Source organism: Ambystoma mexicanum, chromosome 5q (genome assembly GCF_040938575.1).
Source record: "Ambystoma mexicanum isolate Mex_15411 chromosome 5q, UKY_AmexF1_1, whole genome shotgun sequence".
NCBI lineage: Eukaryota > Metazoa > Chordata > Amphibia > Caudata > Ambystomatidae > Ambystoma > Ambystoma mexicanum.
The window spans coordinates 618585256-618603811 of record NC_090933.1 but is presented as its reverse complement, the minus strand read 5'-3'; the positions used below and the strand labels follow the sequence as shown (position 1 = coordinate 618603811).

Sequence of the window (18556 nt, the reverse complement as noted above, 5' to 3'; positions counted from 1 at the left end):
TGATTGTATTCCTGAAGACTGTGTGTGTTACTTCCATCTCCTTGCATTGCATATAGGGGGGGGTGAATTGCCACCAGGGGAAAAGTGAACATATTATCTCTTGTGAAACCATATCAGTTTATTTTCTGTACTGCATTTATTCCACCTTGCATTTCCGTGAAACCATAAAGCATTTCAGCTACCTCATCCTCTATACTACTTCTAAGTAACCAAATCAGTTTACCAGTAGAACATTATCCATTGTTGATCACTGTCATATTTTAAGTGTGATATCCAATATTAATTTATTATAAAAGAGTGATAGATATATATTGTTATATTTCTCAAATAAACCTTTTAAATCGGCAAAACAGACCTACTTCTTGGCTCAGTGGGGTCAGGGGGATTCTAAGAGAGGGGTGTTATATAAGGGTTGTCATCCAGAGTACATGAACTGGACCTAAAAATATATCAATAAGGGTTTCCCTCAGCATCCCAGACTAGGCATTGACTTAGCTGTAGTGTTGAAGTGAAGCCGCTTAACAATGCATATGGGTTCAGCAGTTATGGGCAATGCTGCATGGGCATCCCACAAATGAGGCAGGGTAACTGCTGTTACCATCGGCAGCTGGGAGAGGGGCAGCCTCAACCCCCCGCTTCTGCCCCTCTCCTTCCCCCCAGCTACGGAGACACGCAGTCTCGCCGGCACAAAAGCCACGGAAGGGTAAGGTGCGAACAGTCATCGCACCCTTCCTCCAAACGGCAAGGTGCTAAGCGCCATAAGGAAACAACCATCAGGCAGGGCCCAGGTTCAAAGATCTGCCCCCTCTGGGGGGTCAGACAGTCGGCTATCCGGCCGGGGGCTGCGACAACAGCGGCCCCCACCACATGCACAACAAAGACCCAGGGCCTCCCTGGGTTCTATAAATGAGAGCAGCATGCTCAGAGTAAACACAATCTGTTTGTGGACCCTGAACGGGGACCCAAGCAAACAGGAGGTTCACTGTTTACTCAGTGTCTTCCAAATCTTCTTGCTTCTTTACCACAGAACCCACCCACCCTACAAAAGGGGAGAAGAACAAAAAGAAGTACAAGGCACTGTACGATGCCCACAACAAGTCGTGGGACACAAGGTGGCAGCACGGGTCCGAGGGGGTAACCTCAGGACCCGGTGCCCAAAAGTATGATACCATTATGATATGTAATATTGTTATTGTCATAACCCATATCTGTACAATAAAATCCTACGGCCTCGGCCATTATTAATGCATGCATATGGGTTCAGCAGTTATGGTTATAACTGACTTTGCAGGGACATGTGGTCTGATAACTGCTCGCTCAAAAAGAAAGGGGGATCCACACGGTCTCCTGGGAAAGGGGTCAATTTAGCATTCATGTACTAGAGAAGTGGGACATGAAGATTAAGTGATCCACCCGAGGGTCACGTTAGCCCCTACCGGGGAGACAAATGCCGGGGGCTCGCATGGCAGAGAGATGTGTATGATAGAAGGCGGTGAATAGGCAGACGTAGGTAGGGTTAGGAAGAGGTGGAGCCACCCCCAAAGTGTGGCAAAGTTGGGAGGCGGTCCTAGCCGGAGAGGAGAACTTTGACGCTGTGGTTGCGGTCACGAGCGGTTCAAGTATGGCCGCACTCGAGCCAAAGCCAGTTGACGGGCACTGACTACCCTTAGAGACAGCTGAGACTCTGTCACCTGAAGTGAGTGGTCCAGAGAAAGACTGACTGACAATCATGAAAAAAAGAAGCGGATGGCCGCTCTTTAGACTGACTGGCAGTCATGGAAACCAGAAGTGGATGTCTGCTCTTTGCAAAATGGCAAATGGGGAGTGGCACGGGTCACCCCTTGGATATGATCTTGTTTACTGATGATATTTGGACCGCCCCTATTTCAGTGCTCTAATAAACAGCGATCTAATGTTTCCAAACTGTGCAACTGTTTCTGTGTGTATTATTATGAGCTGATTACACCTTGGTCTCATTGCTTTATTATTATGTACAGGGTGGGGGGGTGCAGAGTGTGGGTCCCCGCTATGTTGCTGTGAATTAGTCTGCTTTTCCTGATCAAGAGAAATCATACGAAGTCAACAGTATAGTACGATCTCAGAATAGAAATGCCAATTGTCATGCACAGATCGCAAAGAAAATGCCTATTGTCTCTTTCCGTCATGCTGATACTTATTTTACAAGGAAAACGTTTGTGTATTCGCTTACCAACACAAGCCGAATTGACAAAACATGCCAGTTTTCTGTATTGTTATTTTAAATCCAACACATGTGTATGTGCGCCACGGTCTGTTTACAGTCACTCGTTTCCTTACATTTAGAAGTAGAACAGCAGCCTCCCCCTTCCGGCAGCATGACAGGAAGGGTTAAGGCAGAGGCGGCTTTAACTTTATGACAAGGAAGCAGCACGGGGCTTGCATTTCATTCCCTCCGTCCTGGCCAGTCTGCTCACAACAAAAAACACCCTTTTGCTACCTCGACCTGTAATGTGAGCAGTTAGCAACATCACCCATGCCACAGGAGGATTCAGACCTCCGCCAAGACCGGGCGCCGTCATCAGCCCGAAAGATCTGCGGATAGCTCCGGGCGCTCTCCACCGCCAGTACGCAGAGTTTGGCGGCGTCTTCTGATCACGTTGCCCTGACTGCTCGTTCGCAGGAGGCTGTGTTCCGCGTGACTCTCCACGGACACAGGCGGCTGTCGGTCTGTCCCAGTATCACCCATGGCCTTCTTGCAGCGGAGCCGGGAGCAGCGCTACGCTAAGGAGAGGTGCGTGTCTTACAAGGGGGGCTTGGGGCCAGCGTCGCTGCAGCAGGAGCTCTGCTGCCTAGGGGACCCGGGGCTGGCCAGGCGAAAATTGTCCCGCTGCTGGTTATTCCCTCTTCCGGGATCTGTGTTTACCTTGCGCGTGCTCTCCCAGCTGTGTGTATCTCTGGACTGGCATACTAGCCTGCTGCGTGGAAGCGGTGTTGTTGTTTTACAATGTGTCTTTACTCGCTGTCATACAGCTAGCGTCTTGACAAACATCCAGCCCGCACCTTGCTCGGTTCGGTGCTTCCCTCCAACTCCATGACCCCTCTGAAAAATTGACGTTAACACGTCATGTCGTCGTCATGGGTTATGTACAAGAGACCTCAGTCGCCAGATTAAACAGACTGGGTACCGGTTTAGTTCCCTTTTAATCAGAATATTACCGTTATCTTGCCTTGCCGTCAGAGTCGGACTGGGGCGTAAAATTATCTCAGGCATCAATGAAAAAGTGGGCCACAGTTGCAAATGGCAATTCATTCCTTTTGTGATAGATTGTTTGAAAAATAGCTAGGGGGAGTTTTTTGATAAAATAATGTGATAACGATTGCGCATTTTAAAGAATATTTATACACTGGTCAAAACTACTAGCTGCATAGTGGAGTCTGACCCACGTTGACCAGAAATATTGGCTCACACCAGCATTTAGAATGTTTGGTTCGGGCGTTGCCCTATATGCCAGTCCGAGCCTGCTTGTCGTGACTCACCAAATTAGTCTTTCAGATGCTTTTAATGGAAAGTTTTAGTTGGTCCAGCATTTTGGTGTGGGATGTAAAGCATTACAACTTTTGAGATGAGGGCCATTGATACTGCCCCTAAAAAGTTAACAAACTTTGGCAAACCCGATGGGTGTGACTTGGCAAACTGGCTTTGTCAAACATAAACAAATAAAAATGGGCACAGCCTTACTGCCCAATAATGACTTCAAGGACTCCTTTCAGCAAAATGGTGTTCGTAAGCAGGTTAGCTTTTACAATATAGCATACATCTTTTCTGTGCAAAGACCTCCTCTAGTTTAAGTTCATATTTTACCTTATGATATTCGCAAATGACATTGAGGTGGTGACATACCACCTAGCCTCTCCTTATCTCATCAATAAATGTACCTTGAAATCTGCTGCCAGAACCACTAGATCCTCCAACACATTATGCCTTAAAGTGCCCAGATTTTCCCTAAAAAGAGCTGGAGCTTCCAGTTTCACGGCCCTTGCATCCCAACTTTGCAATACCCTAACATTTAACATCAAATCCATCGAGTCCTTTCAGTCATTTAAGAAACAGGCCATCAGTTGGTTACTGAATAGAACCTAGCATTCACCCCCTTCCTCCTTCTATGTTCGATGCTACTGCCATGTGTTTTTGTCCGTAATTGTGTTTTTCCATTCACAAATTGTATAATGTATAATTGTATACCTTTTTTATTTTGTATTTTGCAACCTTGTACCGAAGCGCCCTTTTACCTCTGGGTCTGGAGCGCTATACTAAATAAATAAACAAACATATGAACCAGCGGGGATGCAGGGGCCTTTTTCTCCTGAATTTCATGAGCAGAGGATTCAGGGAAAAGGGCTCACTACCTTTTTCTTTCATTACATGCTGTCTCTGTGCCACAGGTAAACCATAGAGTTGGAAGCTGTCTTTGCAGCAGTTAAGAACATACTCATGTGCTCTAATATCTCTAGTACCGTGCCGTGGCCAGGAGCCGGGCATTCCGCCTTGGGTCTCTACCATCCACTACTTGTGGTACTTCTCCATCTTGTCTTTGTACATTGGCAACGCACTATACATGTACTCAGTGCTCCAGATAAGATTTTGAGGTGGGAGTATTTTACGCATGCTTTTTCAATTTAGAGAGTAAATGCAATATCAAGAGAGTAAAAATTAGTTTTCTCCTCTGCGATAGAGTAAAACGTATCCAACACATACTATCGAATAGTATATTTTAAAGTGTAATATGCAGAGAGTTGATGTAAGTCTTTCTTGAAAGTAACAGCTTCAAAGTTTTACTGTGTTTGTTTCAAGTACATTTTTCTGAACAAATACAGTAAAACTTTAACACTGCCAGTTTCGGGGAAAGGCTTCTCTCGCTTCTCTGCCTAACAAAATGCAAGTGCACACATCCAGGGGTGCACCTAGGCTAAAATTTAGGGGGGGAGGGGGGTGGCGGCTAACCCTTCCAATGTTGGGAGGGGCACTAACTTCAGAGACGGTGGAGGAGTGGCAAACCTACTTGTGTAGGGGCATTTAACTTCATTACTCATTGTAATGAGACTATTCCAGTGCAGCTTCAATGTTACAATCAGTTAACTCTCTCAATTTAAGTCTGAAACACCTACTTCTTGCAGATCCTGAAGGTCCTAGAAAGAGTGAAAATGGCAGAAGGAGTGCAATGAAAGATTCACTATCATAGCATAACGGGACATTGTAGAGTGTGGGGCAGTTCTCTGGACGGCCCAAGCAACTTCAGTGGCTGGGAGCAACAGGGGAGAAAATGTAATGTTGGTTCTACCACAGTTTGCTATACTAGAATCTCTGGTGGACTGACTGGCTGGTGAGACTGTCTGCCTGTCAAATCCGGTGTTATGACACTGGGGGAGGGCCAGTGCAGCAATAATGCAATTCTATACGACCCGTATAGAATTGCATTATTGCTGCACTGTGGTGTGCCTGTGTTTAACAGTTAACTGCTCACACACGTTTACTGGAAGATTCTCTTCCTATAGGAAGGAGGGGCTCAGGGCTAAACTGTCAAACAGTGGCTGATCCACCTGTTATTGATGTTCAAGCGTCTGCATCACCTGGACGATTTGCAGATTCCACTTGTGAGGCTGCTAGGTCTGACTCTTTGTAATTGGCCGACCTTTGAAGAGATTTACTGCTGTTAAAGTCGGCTGTAAATGCACAGGATTGTGTGACTAATTGTTCTGCGCGGTGTTGCAGAGCTTTGAATGGGTTTGCTAGGGTGACACTTAGCAGTCTGGTTAAAGGCCCTGCTTCTATCACTGAAGATGGATAAATCATATTCAACTCAATGTTAAAGGCTATTTATACTGTGCACTATCACCACTGGAATGTTCCCCTGGTGCTCTGGCAGATCTGAATGGAAAAAGGGTAGGATGGTTTAGTAGGCTTGAGTGTGAAAAGTGCAAGAGAGCTGTGATGTGCTGTTTGGAGCTTCAATTCGGTTAATACCGTTCGCTGTGCTTAGGTGTGCTTTTCGTTTGGTAGCCGTCATGTGCTGTTGTGCGAAGACTGTGTGGTCTGTTTTGTTGCAGAGTAGTGAAATGCGTGCAGTTGTTGTGCTTCGAAGTATGATTATGATTGCGTTTAGTCAGAGTTTGAGAGGTGTATGCAGAGGGGCGAGTGAGTTTTTTTAGTAGGGTTGGTTAGCGGTATCACTATCTAGATGTGACGCATGCTAATATTCATAATGCGGTCTGGATGTGATGCATGCTAATCTCCAAAATTCTATCTAGATGTGATGCATGCTAACCCTCACAGTTTTATTTAGATGTGACGCAAGGCTGATTTTCATAGTTCTATCTAGATGTGACGCAAGGCTAATTTTCACAGTTCTATCTAGATGTGACGCAAGTTAATCTCCGCAGTTCTGACTAGATGTGATGCAAGATAATCATCACAGTTCTGTCTAGATGTGACGCAAGCTAATCTTCACAATTCTATCTGTATGTGATGCAAGCTTGGTTTTCAGTAAGAATTTATTTACAGCTACGAAACTGCATACATTCTGGGAGTAAACTCTATGCATGAAGGCAAGTTATTAACAGCGTTATAATTATACATGCAATGTTTTGTTGCTAGTAATGCCCCTAAATTACACCTGCACATCTTCCTCGTCCCAGTACTTTGGAATGAATCCACATTAACATTGTCTTACATTAAGTGAAGATGGTACATAGCATTCATGTTTTTAATATCAATTATGTCATACACATTTTAAATTTCTGGGCTCTGTATGCGTTTTGTTATTTCTGATAGTTTCATCCTCATAGGCTAGCAGGATTATCTCATTGCAGTAATCCGGTGGGTGGCGTATGCTTTTCCAGGTCAATGGGCCCTTCAGCAGAGATACTTATACTGCTTTTACTGGTACAATGGTCCAAATGCCGTTTACAAAAGGAAATGTGAAGTCATAGTAAAAAACAATGACACAAACTATAAAAAAAGTTTGTACTACACAATGTGTATTGCTAATCAACTCCTTTGCCATTCACATGCGAATGGCTGCATTTGACACGTGGTTGCATTGAACACGATTTTAGTCATTTGACACACTGTGCTGTAGACATCACACAAGTCCCACCACCCAGAAGTTGTATTTCTACAGTCTGCTAGAGACAGCACTAATATGTGAGGGACATTGACAATGGCGCAGGATACATTAGCCGCTGCAGAGCTCTGTCATTTATTCCATAGCTCTAAACATGCTTAGTGTTCTCCTTAAACAGAAGATAGTCCACGAAGAACACTTTTTAGAGAGTTATGTAACATACCACATCCAAAATAAAAACATGTTCTGTCCCTTCTCCATGGATCGAACTTGAGTGGTAGCAAATAACCCCATTCAGATTCAGCCAAATAAATCAAGGGCCATGCATGACATTGTTGGTACTTCCGTTTCTGGCCTGTCGCCGTCCCCAATCAAACTCGCCAAACAGAACCTGTGCGTTTTGAAGAATTGATTAAAAAAAAAAAGCAACCGCTTGCAGCGATTTCTGTGCTAAGCACACGCCCTTTCCACCATGCCCAAAAGTGTGCGTCCTACTCCTATTACAGTAATATGGCACAGCAGTTCACACAAAGTTAGCATTTGCTAAATATTTGTTCCAGCGCCATCTACTGGAAAGAAAGAATAGGGGAATTCACAAAAAAGTACTGTGGCCAGCCTGCGTAAATAGTATGAAAATAAAGATAAAACGTGGCGTATTTACATTATTTTACTGCGTAAAAAGCCCCAATACGCACCTTATCTGGAGGGCTGCATGTACTCCAGCGGAGTCATCACCCACATATTGGCAATTAAATATTCAAAAGAAGCTTCTAGTTGTGCATCCCACACATTGTTAATATAGCCATCACTACCAGTCTTCCATCCCGACCTCCCAGTGGCCCCATGTTCACTCCCCCACCCCTCCATGCACACTTCCACACTTCTCACACTCGCAACACTTCCTCAGGCCCTCCCTCGGCCTCCACTAAATTCACAATAATAATTCAAAACACTAAAACAACAAACTAAAATAATAAGCTAAAACAACAATCACTACTCTGCCTCCTTGCCCACCTGAAGTATATTCAGCACAGGAATCCGAGCTCTCTAATTATACAGTGCTCCTTTTTGTATCCTCCTTATTACAATAAAAATGGTGCCACCTTCTCCCCTTACTCTGAAAGGATCCACACTCCTGTTTTCTTCTTTATCTCCTCAATAATAAAATAAAACACAAAACCACCCACGTGGCCTTTCATGCTCTCGTCACCTTCACACACTCTTCCCCTCCCCACTCACTCTTACCACCGTTGATGTGGCCCGCAAGAGGTGTACTTACATCTGCGTGCTCACTCGAGCTATTCCGTAACGGGGTCCCAATAACGGCCTGCACTCTCCTAGAAGCCAAAGAGCAGATATGAATTCTGTGAAAAACGGCTCCTGTACACCACTGCGTGCTTGGGACTGGTCACTGTAGGTGGGCATGGCCCCATCAGCGATGCGGCCTGGAAGCCTCTGTCTATGCGGGGGTTGCTGGGATCACGTTGGGGTCACCAGAAATGTAGAGAAACCCTTCAACGCTCACACCAGAAAAAATGCAACCCAGTAGGGGAAAAAGGCCCTGCACACCTCTTCCAAAGATGACAAGGTTTATTTCTACAAAAATAAAGATGCGCCAGCAAAGTACTCTGCTGCCACAGAACGTTCGGGCAAAATCGGAATGAACAATACTTTATGAAGGCATACAGCGTCATCAGTGACGTAAATTACATAATGTACAAATCCAAATAGCTGGTTGGTTGAGACCCCATACATAGGCTACCTGCTCCATGAGGGATGCTGGGCCGTTGGATCCAGCCCCTTCGTCCATCTTCTTCCACGTGGGCTCGTCCTTGGGCATCATCCGGCATGAAACTACAATTAATTGGTGATTATGTGAAGAAAAACTATGCAGGCTCTATCTCTAACCTGATGTGCACCTGGTTCACCTGGCAGACAAGGGTTAAGAGGATACTTCGAGGTCATTGCATCTAACAGACTACAGCTTGATTCCAAACACGTCAGTGCCCGTCCAAAGCTCTCCACCCTCGTTTTGGCTATGTTGGTTTACCCCTCTTGGCACCTTGCAGCACAAATCAGGTGACCTATGTTGAAGGTAACTGGTCCCTGCTTTCTGATCTTTCTTGATCGATTGGGGGGTTTAACAGTTTTATGGTCGGTGGTCTGGGACTGACTGGTACCTTGGAATGCTCAGGGTCTTATGATGGGGCATCTGAGTGCTATTGCTTAGAGCTGGGACCTGGAAGGTCAGAGCCTCATGCTCTCCTTCTCATGGGGCCGCTTATCGCAGAGAGCTCTCAACCCGCTCCGTGGTCTTGCAGGGCATATTCCTTCTGGGATATTAATGGTTGCAGTGCAGAACTAGGCCTCGATTTAAATGTGGCTGCTATTATCTTAGATGGTGTTTGGTTCCCCCATGTATGCTAGAGCAAAAACATACACCACCCTCCCCGCACTATAGCCCCTGTCAACGCCCCCTGTACAAATCCTGACTGCACACTTCCAGGCCTCTGCCTCATCCGAAAGCGCTGGGGGGCCTGGGATGATCGCCCCCCCTTCCCAACGCACCCTACGTCAATAGATATACTTTGTTCGATTTGGGAACATACTGTGCAGTGTCCGCATGGTCCATATCCTGCTGGTCCAGGTTGATTCCATAGCGTGTTCTGGGTATCACTAGTTTTATCCTTGTATGTAGATACAAAGGAGTCTTAGAGATTCTGTCTCCATTTCATGGCAACCCTGGGACTTGGAAATGGCAGGTGTACCAACAATTAAGAAATACCACAATCTCAAAATGCCCCGCTTGATGCAGTTAGTTAAGAGGTGTGTCTCTTAGCTGTGTGGTGTTCCCGCGTGATTTATCTTGGGGATATGTCTTGCTTGTTTGCGAGCATGACGTACTACTCTCTTAAGAGTATCCCCGTGATCGTAGTTTTTCTGCAAGATCAGCGGCTTGTGCATCATAATTCTGTAAGGAAGAGCAATTCCTTCTGTAGCGGAGGAATTGAGCACAGGGGAGATTTTTCCTAAGGTTTTGAGTATGATAACTTTGGAATTTAAGAAGAGAATTCCTGTTGGTGGGTTTGTGATCTACTGTGGTAATGATCCCCCCCCTCTTTTACACTTAGGACAAGATCTAGAAAATTGATTTGGAGTGCCATCTTGTCATAGTGAAATTAAGGAATTCATTCTGCTTATTGTGCCAGAGCAAAAACGCTTGCAAATGTTCCTCTGTACCTTCAAAGACCATCGGGAGATCATCAATATATCTGGTTCAGAGGTTGATGTTGTCCTTAAATGGATTCTCGCTGCTGTAGATGGTAACCTTTTCAAACTCTGCAACATATAAATTTGCTAGGCTGGGGCAAAGGTTGCCCTCGTAGCCATCCCCGAAATTTGTCTAAAGACATCCTTTTCATAAAAGAAAAAAAATGTTGTCAGGACTATCTCAGCATATTGCATGACAAAGGTGACCGAGATCTCTAAAGGTGGATCTTTTTCCCTCAGGATTTGGTCGATGACTATTAGTGTTTCTTCCTCTGGGATCTTTGTATAGAAGGCCTCAAGGTCGAGGGTCACAAGGAATTGTCTTGCTGTGTTTAATCGAAGTTCTTTCGTCATATGTAGGACCCACCTTATCTGCTGGTTTAATTATGATACTTGTGTCTTCTTTTAGGTAAGATAGTGCAACCTTGTCTTTTACAGATGAAATTGGAAGAGCCCTGATGCAAGTTGGATTCTAAATCTAGTTTCTTATTGGCTACCCTTTTCAAAAGCATTGGATTCTGCAATAATTCCTGATGATGGGTGAAAGAACATAGACTTTTTGTCAAATCTGTTTCACTTGTCCTTATCCCCAAAGAATTGTTTGAATCAAATCTTCCGAACTAGTTGGGCATTTTATATCCTAGTTTGGAATGGGTCGTGTTCTGCTGTGGGGATAAAGGAGAGACTTGTTTTTCTAATACCTGAATTTGGTCAGGGTTCAGATTGATGTGGGACAGATTTAGAATGAGGGACGAATTGTATTAGTGATGCTTGTAGTGCCGGTATATTGTGGGGTTTGCAATGATTTAGGGGTTCTGTGGTTGATTCCACCCATGTTCCCTGCTGTGCCTTATCCTTGGGGACTGTTCCTGCCATCTCTCTTGCCACCTCCCCCGACCTCTACCTCTGCCTCTCTAAGAAAAGGCATTGATTTTCTATTGTCATTTGTCATATTTCTTTCTTGAAAATGAACGGTTCTATCAGTCTGATGTTGGTCAGGGTTCCACATAGCCGAGGTGCCTGGACCACCCTCCTCGGAGCTAGTGCTCGTGAAGCTCCAGTTGTCTGGCTGGGGGCGTGGGTCATTAAAACGCTGTTTCTGGGTATAACCCGGTTTTTTATTTTCTGCATTGGTCAGATCCTCATAGTAGGCATTGGTAGTCTATGGGTATATTGTTTTAGGGCTGAAAACAGCTATGTCTTTTTTTTTTTTAGTTTGATAATTTTTTTGTTCCATCTTTAAATCCTTGAACTCTTTTATCGCTGTATCTTTGTGTTTTCTTAATTTTTTTTATTAGTTGGCCAGAATTACTTTGCCTTGTTTCTCCTGGATTTCTCGCATACTTAATTTCTGACACAGTTTTGGCTGTACTGATAATCAATCGGGATGAGGTGGTCCAAAAAGATAATTGGCTAATACTGATTCTCAGTCCAATAGGTGCTGTGTGAGACTGGAGAAATTCCGTCATTACCCCATGCAACTCAGTTCTTAACAGTTGTATTTTGAGGACCTCAAGTTCATTCAATTTATCATGGATGGCTCCTCCGCCCAAGGGGGCGTCAAGACCAAGAATGGATGGAATAGCCAGGATGCCGTCAACAAGCTCTTCTGCATATGCTAAGTAGTGGGTTTCTGCAATGATTGCAAAATTCTTCAAAAAGGTCTACTAGTGTGACAAGGCAAGGAAGGACATTGGGTCTCATTACGGGTCCGACGGCCCGGGAAGTCAGGTGCCGGCAAATTGTAAATCCCCATTCCCATAGAGTCCTCTGCAACGGTATGGGAGTAGGTACACGGAAGCACCGTTAGCAACGGTGCCGGTGCTTCCGCAAACAGTCTGCCTACCATGGCCGCAGTGCCTAGCAGGCTCGCACCTGTCGGGCAGAGCCACCACGCAGGCAGAAAAGGAGTTTGCCGATCCAGAAACAAGGGTGTCGGTGAGCTTTCCGGCACACTTGTTTCCCGATCGGCAAACTCGTAATGAAGCCCATTGTATTGACTAGTGTGCCTTTATACAAGATAACAGCAACATTTGTATTGTTTTTGTTCCCCCACAGAGAGCCAACGCTCTGCCAACACAGAAGAATAAGAGACTAAATACCTGCAAGTCTGAATTAATTACCAGCTGGGTGATATCCTCATTTTACTTGATACAATTAACCCTAAGGGTCCTGAAGCAAGTGGAACCATCCATACAATCCACTGAAGCTGGTCAACAAGATGTTAAGCAGAATGTCTAGCTACTAATTGGTCACTGCGACAAATAAATATACATTTTAACACTCAACCTTGAGTTAAGAAATGGGTGCTTTAAAGATATTGTCTGCCATTTAGACACCTAATCTGGATACTTTTCTATCCCTATTCTGGATTTCTTTAACAAAAAAGTTTTCCTCCAACATTTCTGTCTACAGTTTATCTCAGCAGTAGCCAAGAAGGGTCAGTCTCTTCCTCTGTCCCCTCACCCTAGATAGGCGGCTCACCACCTCAATCTAGGGCAGGTTGACCATCATGGGGACAGTTAGTTTCTGGTTGGGGGGTCAGATAAGATATCTGATAGTGTTTACTTGAACCATACAAATACAATAGCTCTGTTCTCTTTGTGTGTGAAAATATTTGGAACTATGTACAGGGCCTAGACACCCTTCCTGGTCCTTTTTTAGTGTTTTTGAAAATGACAGAGCAGGCGGAAGGGAGGGGAGCAAATGTCAACCCAGGAAACTGAGATGGTTCAGTCAGAAAGGTAAGAAGAAAACCAGTGAAGGACCGTGTTGGAGAAGCCTGGTACTGGCCCGACTTGTAGGGGCTAACTCATCACAGCCATTTTGTTGTATTTTTCATGTCATTTTGTGGGGTGGCGGTGTGGGGTTAGTATATTTATTTTTAATGTTTAAGGGTATTTGGGGGAGGGGGAGAGAAAGAGGGAATAGGGGGCATGCCCTATATAATGATGCAGAGAAATGGCTGCGATACTTCGGACACCTACAAGTTTACCAGATCCGAGAAGCTCAGGGAAGAGAGTGTAGTAAGAAGAAGGGGGCAATCTGCATTATCGCAGTAAGGGGAGAGGTCAGACGAATCAGAATAGACAAGTGTTGACATGGCGAGCGTAGAGTAGAGAACAGTAAAAGTGAGAGGAGAAGCAGAAGTGGTATGAAGAGATGAACGCAATTGGATAATTTTGCTAGAAAAATAATGTGTGATGAATCTGACGATGTAGTCACTTCTCCCCTAGGGGAGCCCTTCCCCATGGGGCCAGGCTGGTGCATCCACACTACAATAGTCCTTCTGGGGAGGTGCACAGGGGGTGGATCACATGGGAAGGGACTATCCTCATGGGATTAGGGATGACCTTCCCCAGAGAACACAGTATAGCCCTTCTCTTCCACACCACTCCTATTTGCCAAATCCAACTTCTTCCTCTCTATTAAAGAACCCTAAGATACGTTACTGCAATGTTAGTCCACCCAGTAGGCTAGACCAGAGTAAGGTACAAGGCAATCAAATAGCCTTCTCATACTGTAACAGTACTGGGAAGAAGAGGAAGACTAGGAGTATGAAGATTACTCCTTTGATCCATACGCAGCTGTCTAGTCATCCGAGAGAGCCCATAGGCTCTGAACAATCTGGCCAGGAAGCGTGGGACTTCAAACATGCCTCACCTGAGACGCCAGGAGAGAATTAGTGCTGCCAGAGAAGCAGCAGGGAACATTACCCCAGCAGACCTGCAGAAGGAAAGCCAGACGCTGAGGGCAGAGACAGGCCGGAGCGTACAGTCCAGGACGCAAGGATGATACAGCCACGTACCCGAATCAACCTCTGGGCATCCCGCACGGCAACCGCAAGGAGAGCAGCTCCAGGAAGGATGCTGAAATGGCAGAGCAGCAAACAACAACAGCAAGTCGCAGAAGGCTGCCAAAGCCTTGTAGAAGCAGTCCGTTGCTCAAAAGCCGAACACCAAGAAGCAAGATACGTGGGCAGACCAAGAGGGGCTGGAGGTCCGAGAAAGCTTGAGAACAAGTGTCAAGTACAGAATGGAAAGGTCGGGGACCCTAATCGTGGGTGATACAGATCTGCACTAGTGCGCTAATAAGGGACTGAAAGGGTTTGGGACCCTGAAAGCAAACGAAACGGAAGGAATGGAAGTGATTGCTTGGCAGGACTGTAAACTAAGCAACCCTGAGAATGGCGTGCAAGTCTGGGACCCGCCCCCAAGTAAAAGTCACAGAATAAGTGTGTCTGGGACCCTGAAAGTTACAGAAGCTAATAGAAGGGCGATGCAGGCTGCACCCAGGTATATATAAAAGTGGAAGAGGGTCTGGGACTCGAAGAGCTGAAGAGAATGAACAGAGAGAGCCAGAGGCTTGGCAGGAGAGTAAACCAAGCTACCAGCACATTGCATTGCGAGCCTGGAACTCACACCAATATGAAAGCTACAGAAAAGGTGAACTGGATTTGAAACGATACAGGGTATGAGATCCACCAAGATAAAAGAAAGAAATACTTAGAGACTGTCGGAAGTAATTTCCTGGATAGTGTTTGGCAGGAGAGTGAACCAGGCTTATCGAGCTGTAGTGAATCAGAGTAAGGGATTCACAGGAATTTTGAGATCTTTTGTTGTGAACTTTTGGGATACCTGTGAGGGACCAGAAATGAAAGCGGGACACAAAGTTGTCATGTTTTTGGTTGTAGACTTTCTTTCAAATGAAAGACTTGGGGAAAATGCCTCTCTGACCCTATTCTGAAGAGGAGTTTCCCTACCTAAAGACCAAAAACTAGTGATCCGTCTTTGTTATGATATACATACATTAAAAAGCCATCCTTGTGTCCAAAGTATTCTATCCTGATCCTCGCACTAAAAGAAAATAACAAAGTGAGAAGGGAAATGTCTATAACCAGGTATTTGAAAAAAAGGTGTTCTTAAATAAAAGAAGCATCGCTTCAATGTTAATGTTCTCAGAATGGAAAAGTCTGTAATTCCAGAGGGTGATTCCCTTCTCCTGGATTCTTCACAGGTATTTATTTTATTTATTTTTTGCATTTTTATAGCGTACATACAGCCCAAGGGCATCGCGGCGCAGATCCCAAATGTCTCTAGGACTAACAGTTCTTTATGCCTTCCTTGGCCCGACAATGATCTTTTTAGATGAACACAGTTCAGTCTTGTTTCCTCCAATGACGCTCGGAAAAAGAGAGGAACGCAAGTTGGCATCTCTGGATAAGACCAGAGATTTAGATAGAAGTGTCCTCCATGTCATGTGACAAACCCAGCACCTTACCCAGCCCATCTGTGATAGAAACAAGATTCATGGAGTGTTACCGTGTGAAAAAGCCATCATGTTGGTTCAGGAGTCAGGGTCTATAGAGTAACAACCTCACTTCAACATGTATGTACTGGTTACAGAATTCTTACAGTAATTCTGTCCATGTGACAAAACCAGTACACTAGTACTGGAGATAGATTCCATAGCAGCATTTTGTATGTTGTCACATTCCTACATGGTTCTTTGCAGGAGTGTGTGTGTGGCCCGGGGTAGGAGAGTTGTTGATTTGAGGGAGCGAGCTGTGGAAAGGGTCGGCCGTAGGCATGGGCAGTCTGAGCGGTCACCTAGGGCCTTGTGGGCTCAACAGGAAACAGTAGCCACATCTACACTTAACAAATTGTGTATTCTAGCGTGGTTGTGCTGCTTCTAGGCACTAAGGCCTTTTCTAAAGTTTTGAATACATTGACGAAAACAATTCACTCTCAAAACATACAAACTTCCACAATGTGGGTGTAAGTGCTTCAAAGACTCTAGTTTCCCACTATACTTGCAACATCACCAAACTCGCTTGGTGGGTTTGATATTGCTCCTAGGGTCCAAAACTTCAAGTATTGGTAATACAGTTAAGCAATCTCATAAATAAATGCTTGCACCCAGACCTTTTGATAAATAGTTTTGGTAGCATGAATTTGGGTTGAAGAACCGGTATCACTTGGGCGCTGGTTCATTGAAGTAATTACTCTTTGTATGATTGTATACAGATTTTACTAAGAATTGGAGCAGTCTTGTCACTTCATATTTGTTGGTGATTTATTAATACACTCAGCTGACACGTGTTTCGACCGAACATGGGTCTTGTTCAAGGCTGCAGTGACAGAACAAGGTGTGATGCATATGCAGTTTAGGAAAATATTCAACCTAGTGGAGGTGACCAGTGCAGTGTTTTGGACACTGAATTCATATAGTTTAGGTGCGAATAAGACATTGTTGCGTCGTTCTTGAGATTACACTAGGCACATTTAAATGCATGGTGTACAAGGTTGTGTGTATACAGATTGGTGTGAACCAAGTGTACATTGGTTGTAAGTGACATGAATACAGTGATTGTGAGTTGTTATAGTTAGGTAGGCATATAGCATGGATGATTACATATGCATTGCAATGAAACATGTTTTAACATTGTATCGTAGCACCAAGGAAGGAAGAAGAAAGGATGTTGCGGTTAGTAATTGAGGGATTGATGCCAGGCTGTATGTTTATGGGTAGGGAGCTGTGATGCATGTGTCTTACCGTGTGTGGTTATCTCAAAGCATATATTGTTTGATGAGCTCTGTCAATAGGCTCTTGATGTATAAACCTGCAAAAGGAAATTGAGGGTGGTGTAGGTACCAGCGCTGCCCATAGCATGAATGGAATGAGCGAGAGATAAAGGCATGGGATGCAAGCTTACATTCTAGCTGTGCATGGCCAGTGGTCATGGTATGCAATCGTTAATTATAGCCATATAGTATTACAGTTTAAGGGTCAGGCGGCAGAGAGCCTACCGGTGCAACCGGTAATTACAGGGCCGTGGCTCGAAGAGAAGTGGGGAGAAGTGACGACACCTTGTGAACTGTCACACCTGTTACAAAAGGTTGTGTAGGGCCTACTAACAGTGTAGAGGCCCTCCTCTCCCGTAACGGACATAAAAGATGCATCAGCCATACGTTTGCAGAAGTACTGTGGGTGAGTGCACATCAATAAGATGGTCAGGTGAGGGCAAATTTGCTTGTGGTGAGAAAGGTAGCATTAGCACAAAATGCCTGAAGGATGGGTGGAATCAAAACAAGAGACTGCTTCATCTGATTTTATCAAACCATGAAATGCTTCAGGGGTTTATATGGACATCTTTGCTTTACAAACTGCACAGTAAGGCAGAGTTATGTGTTCATCTACTGAGCTGGCTGTAAACGCAAACATGTGGTAGAAATGATTAGCACATCTGTGCTTCAGCATGATGCTCATGCTTGCATTGCCTGTGTGGGCATTTGGCATTTGTCTGAATACGACTCCTGAAAGTGGGACAAAGGAGGCGGACAATGAGTAGACCTGGCTGGCCTCACTAAAAGGGAAAGTGCAATAATAGCAAATATTAAGAGCCACCACATGGTAACAAAATGGTAGCCATAGAAGCCCAAATGATGGGTTTAACTGCCATGGTATCGAGCACCAAAGTAAAGATGACAGAAATGTAGAGCAAGTTTGAGTAAAATGAATGGTAGTGTTGTAAATCATAGTGCCTAAGAAATATGTGAAGAATGTACACACTGTGCTATGGTATGGAAGCAAAAACAGCAGCTTGAGAATCGGAACACTCCAGCCAACATCAGGGTGATGCCGAGTTCAACATTGGAAAATGTTCAGACCCTGAGATGCTGCCTTGAGAAATGAGAGAGACTTAAAGACACATCACCGTAAAATCACATCTTTAGGAATAAAAAGCACACAAATGAATTACAAAAAGAACTTCATAAAAATATATCCCCATGAGAACTGTATGACCACACATGTAAATTCAAATAATGGGAATCCACGAATACTGGTCTGCAGAGCCTTTGGAATATCTTCCAAAGACAAAAATGCGGGTACAAGAATGGTGGATCTGGTGGAGTCTTCTCTGGGGTACAGCAGCTGAGAAAATCACAAAGGGATGCGGATAATCGTGATTCATGATTCATTCTCCTGGCAGACTGACAAGAGTTGAGGGTTTTTTATTTGGACAAGGTTAATATTTTATTTTCAGTTGAAAGCATCCAAGAGTTTTTATGGACATTATTGAAAATGAATGCTTTAAAGATGAGTAATCTCACATGGCGATAGTCATCTGTTCGCTGTGCCATGAAATACTGTTACGAGAAAAGGATCCCACGTCCTCCTGCAAC

The 18556-nt window shown here is 44.6% G+C and overlaps 1 protein-coding gene across 2 annotated transcripts in view; it reads left to right on the top strand.

The window, feature by feature from the left end:
• Positions 1-2351: 2351 nt before the first annotated feature.
• NSMAF (neutral sphingomyelinase activation associated factor) overlaps positions 2352-18556 on the top strand; it is a 2198666-nt gene continuing 2182461 nt past the window's right edge. Inside the window, exon 1 of one of the 2 annotated variants that reach the window (XM_069621092.1) lies at positions 2352-2770. In XM_069621092.1, the coding sequence (XP_069477193.1) occupies positions 2724-2770 (47 nt within the window). In that variant the 5' untranslated portion in view covers positions 2352-2723. The remainder of the gene's footprint in view (positions 2771-18556) is intronic. The other variant, XM_069621093.1, reaches the window with a different exon arrangement.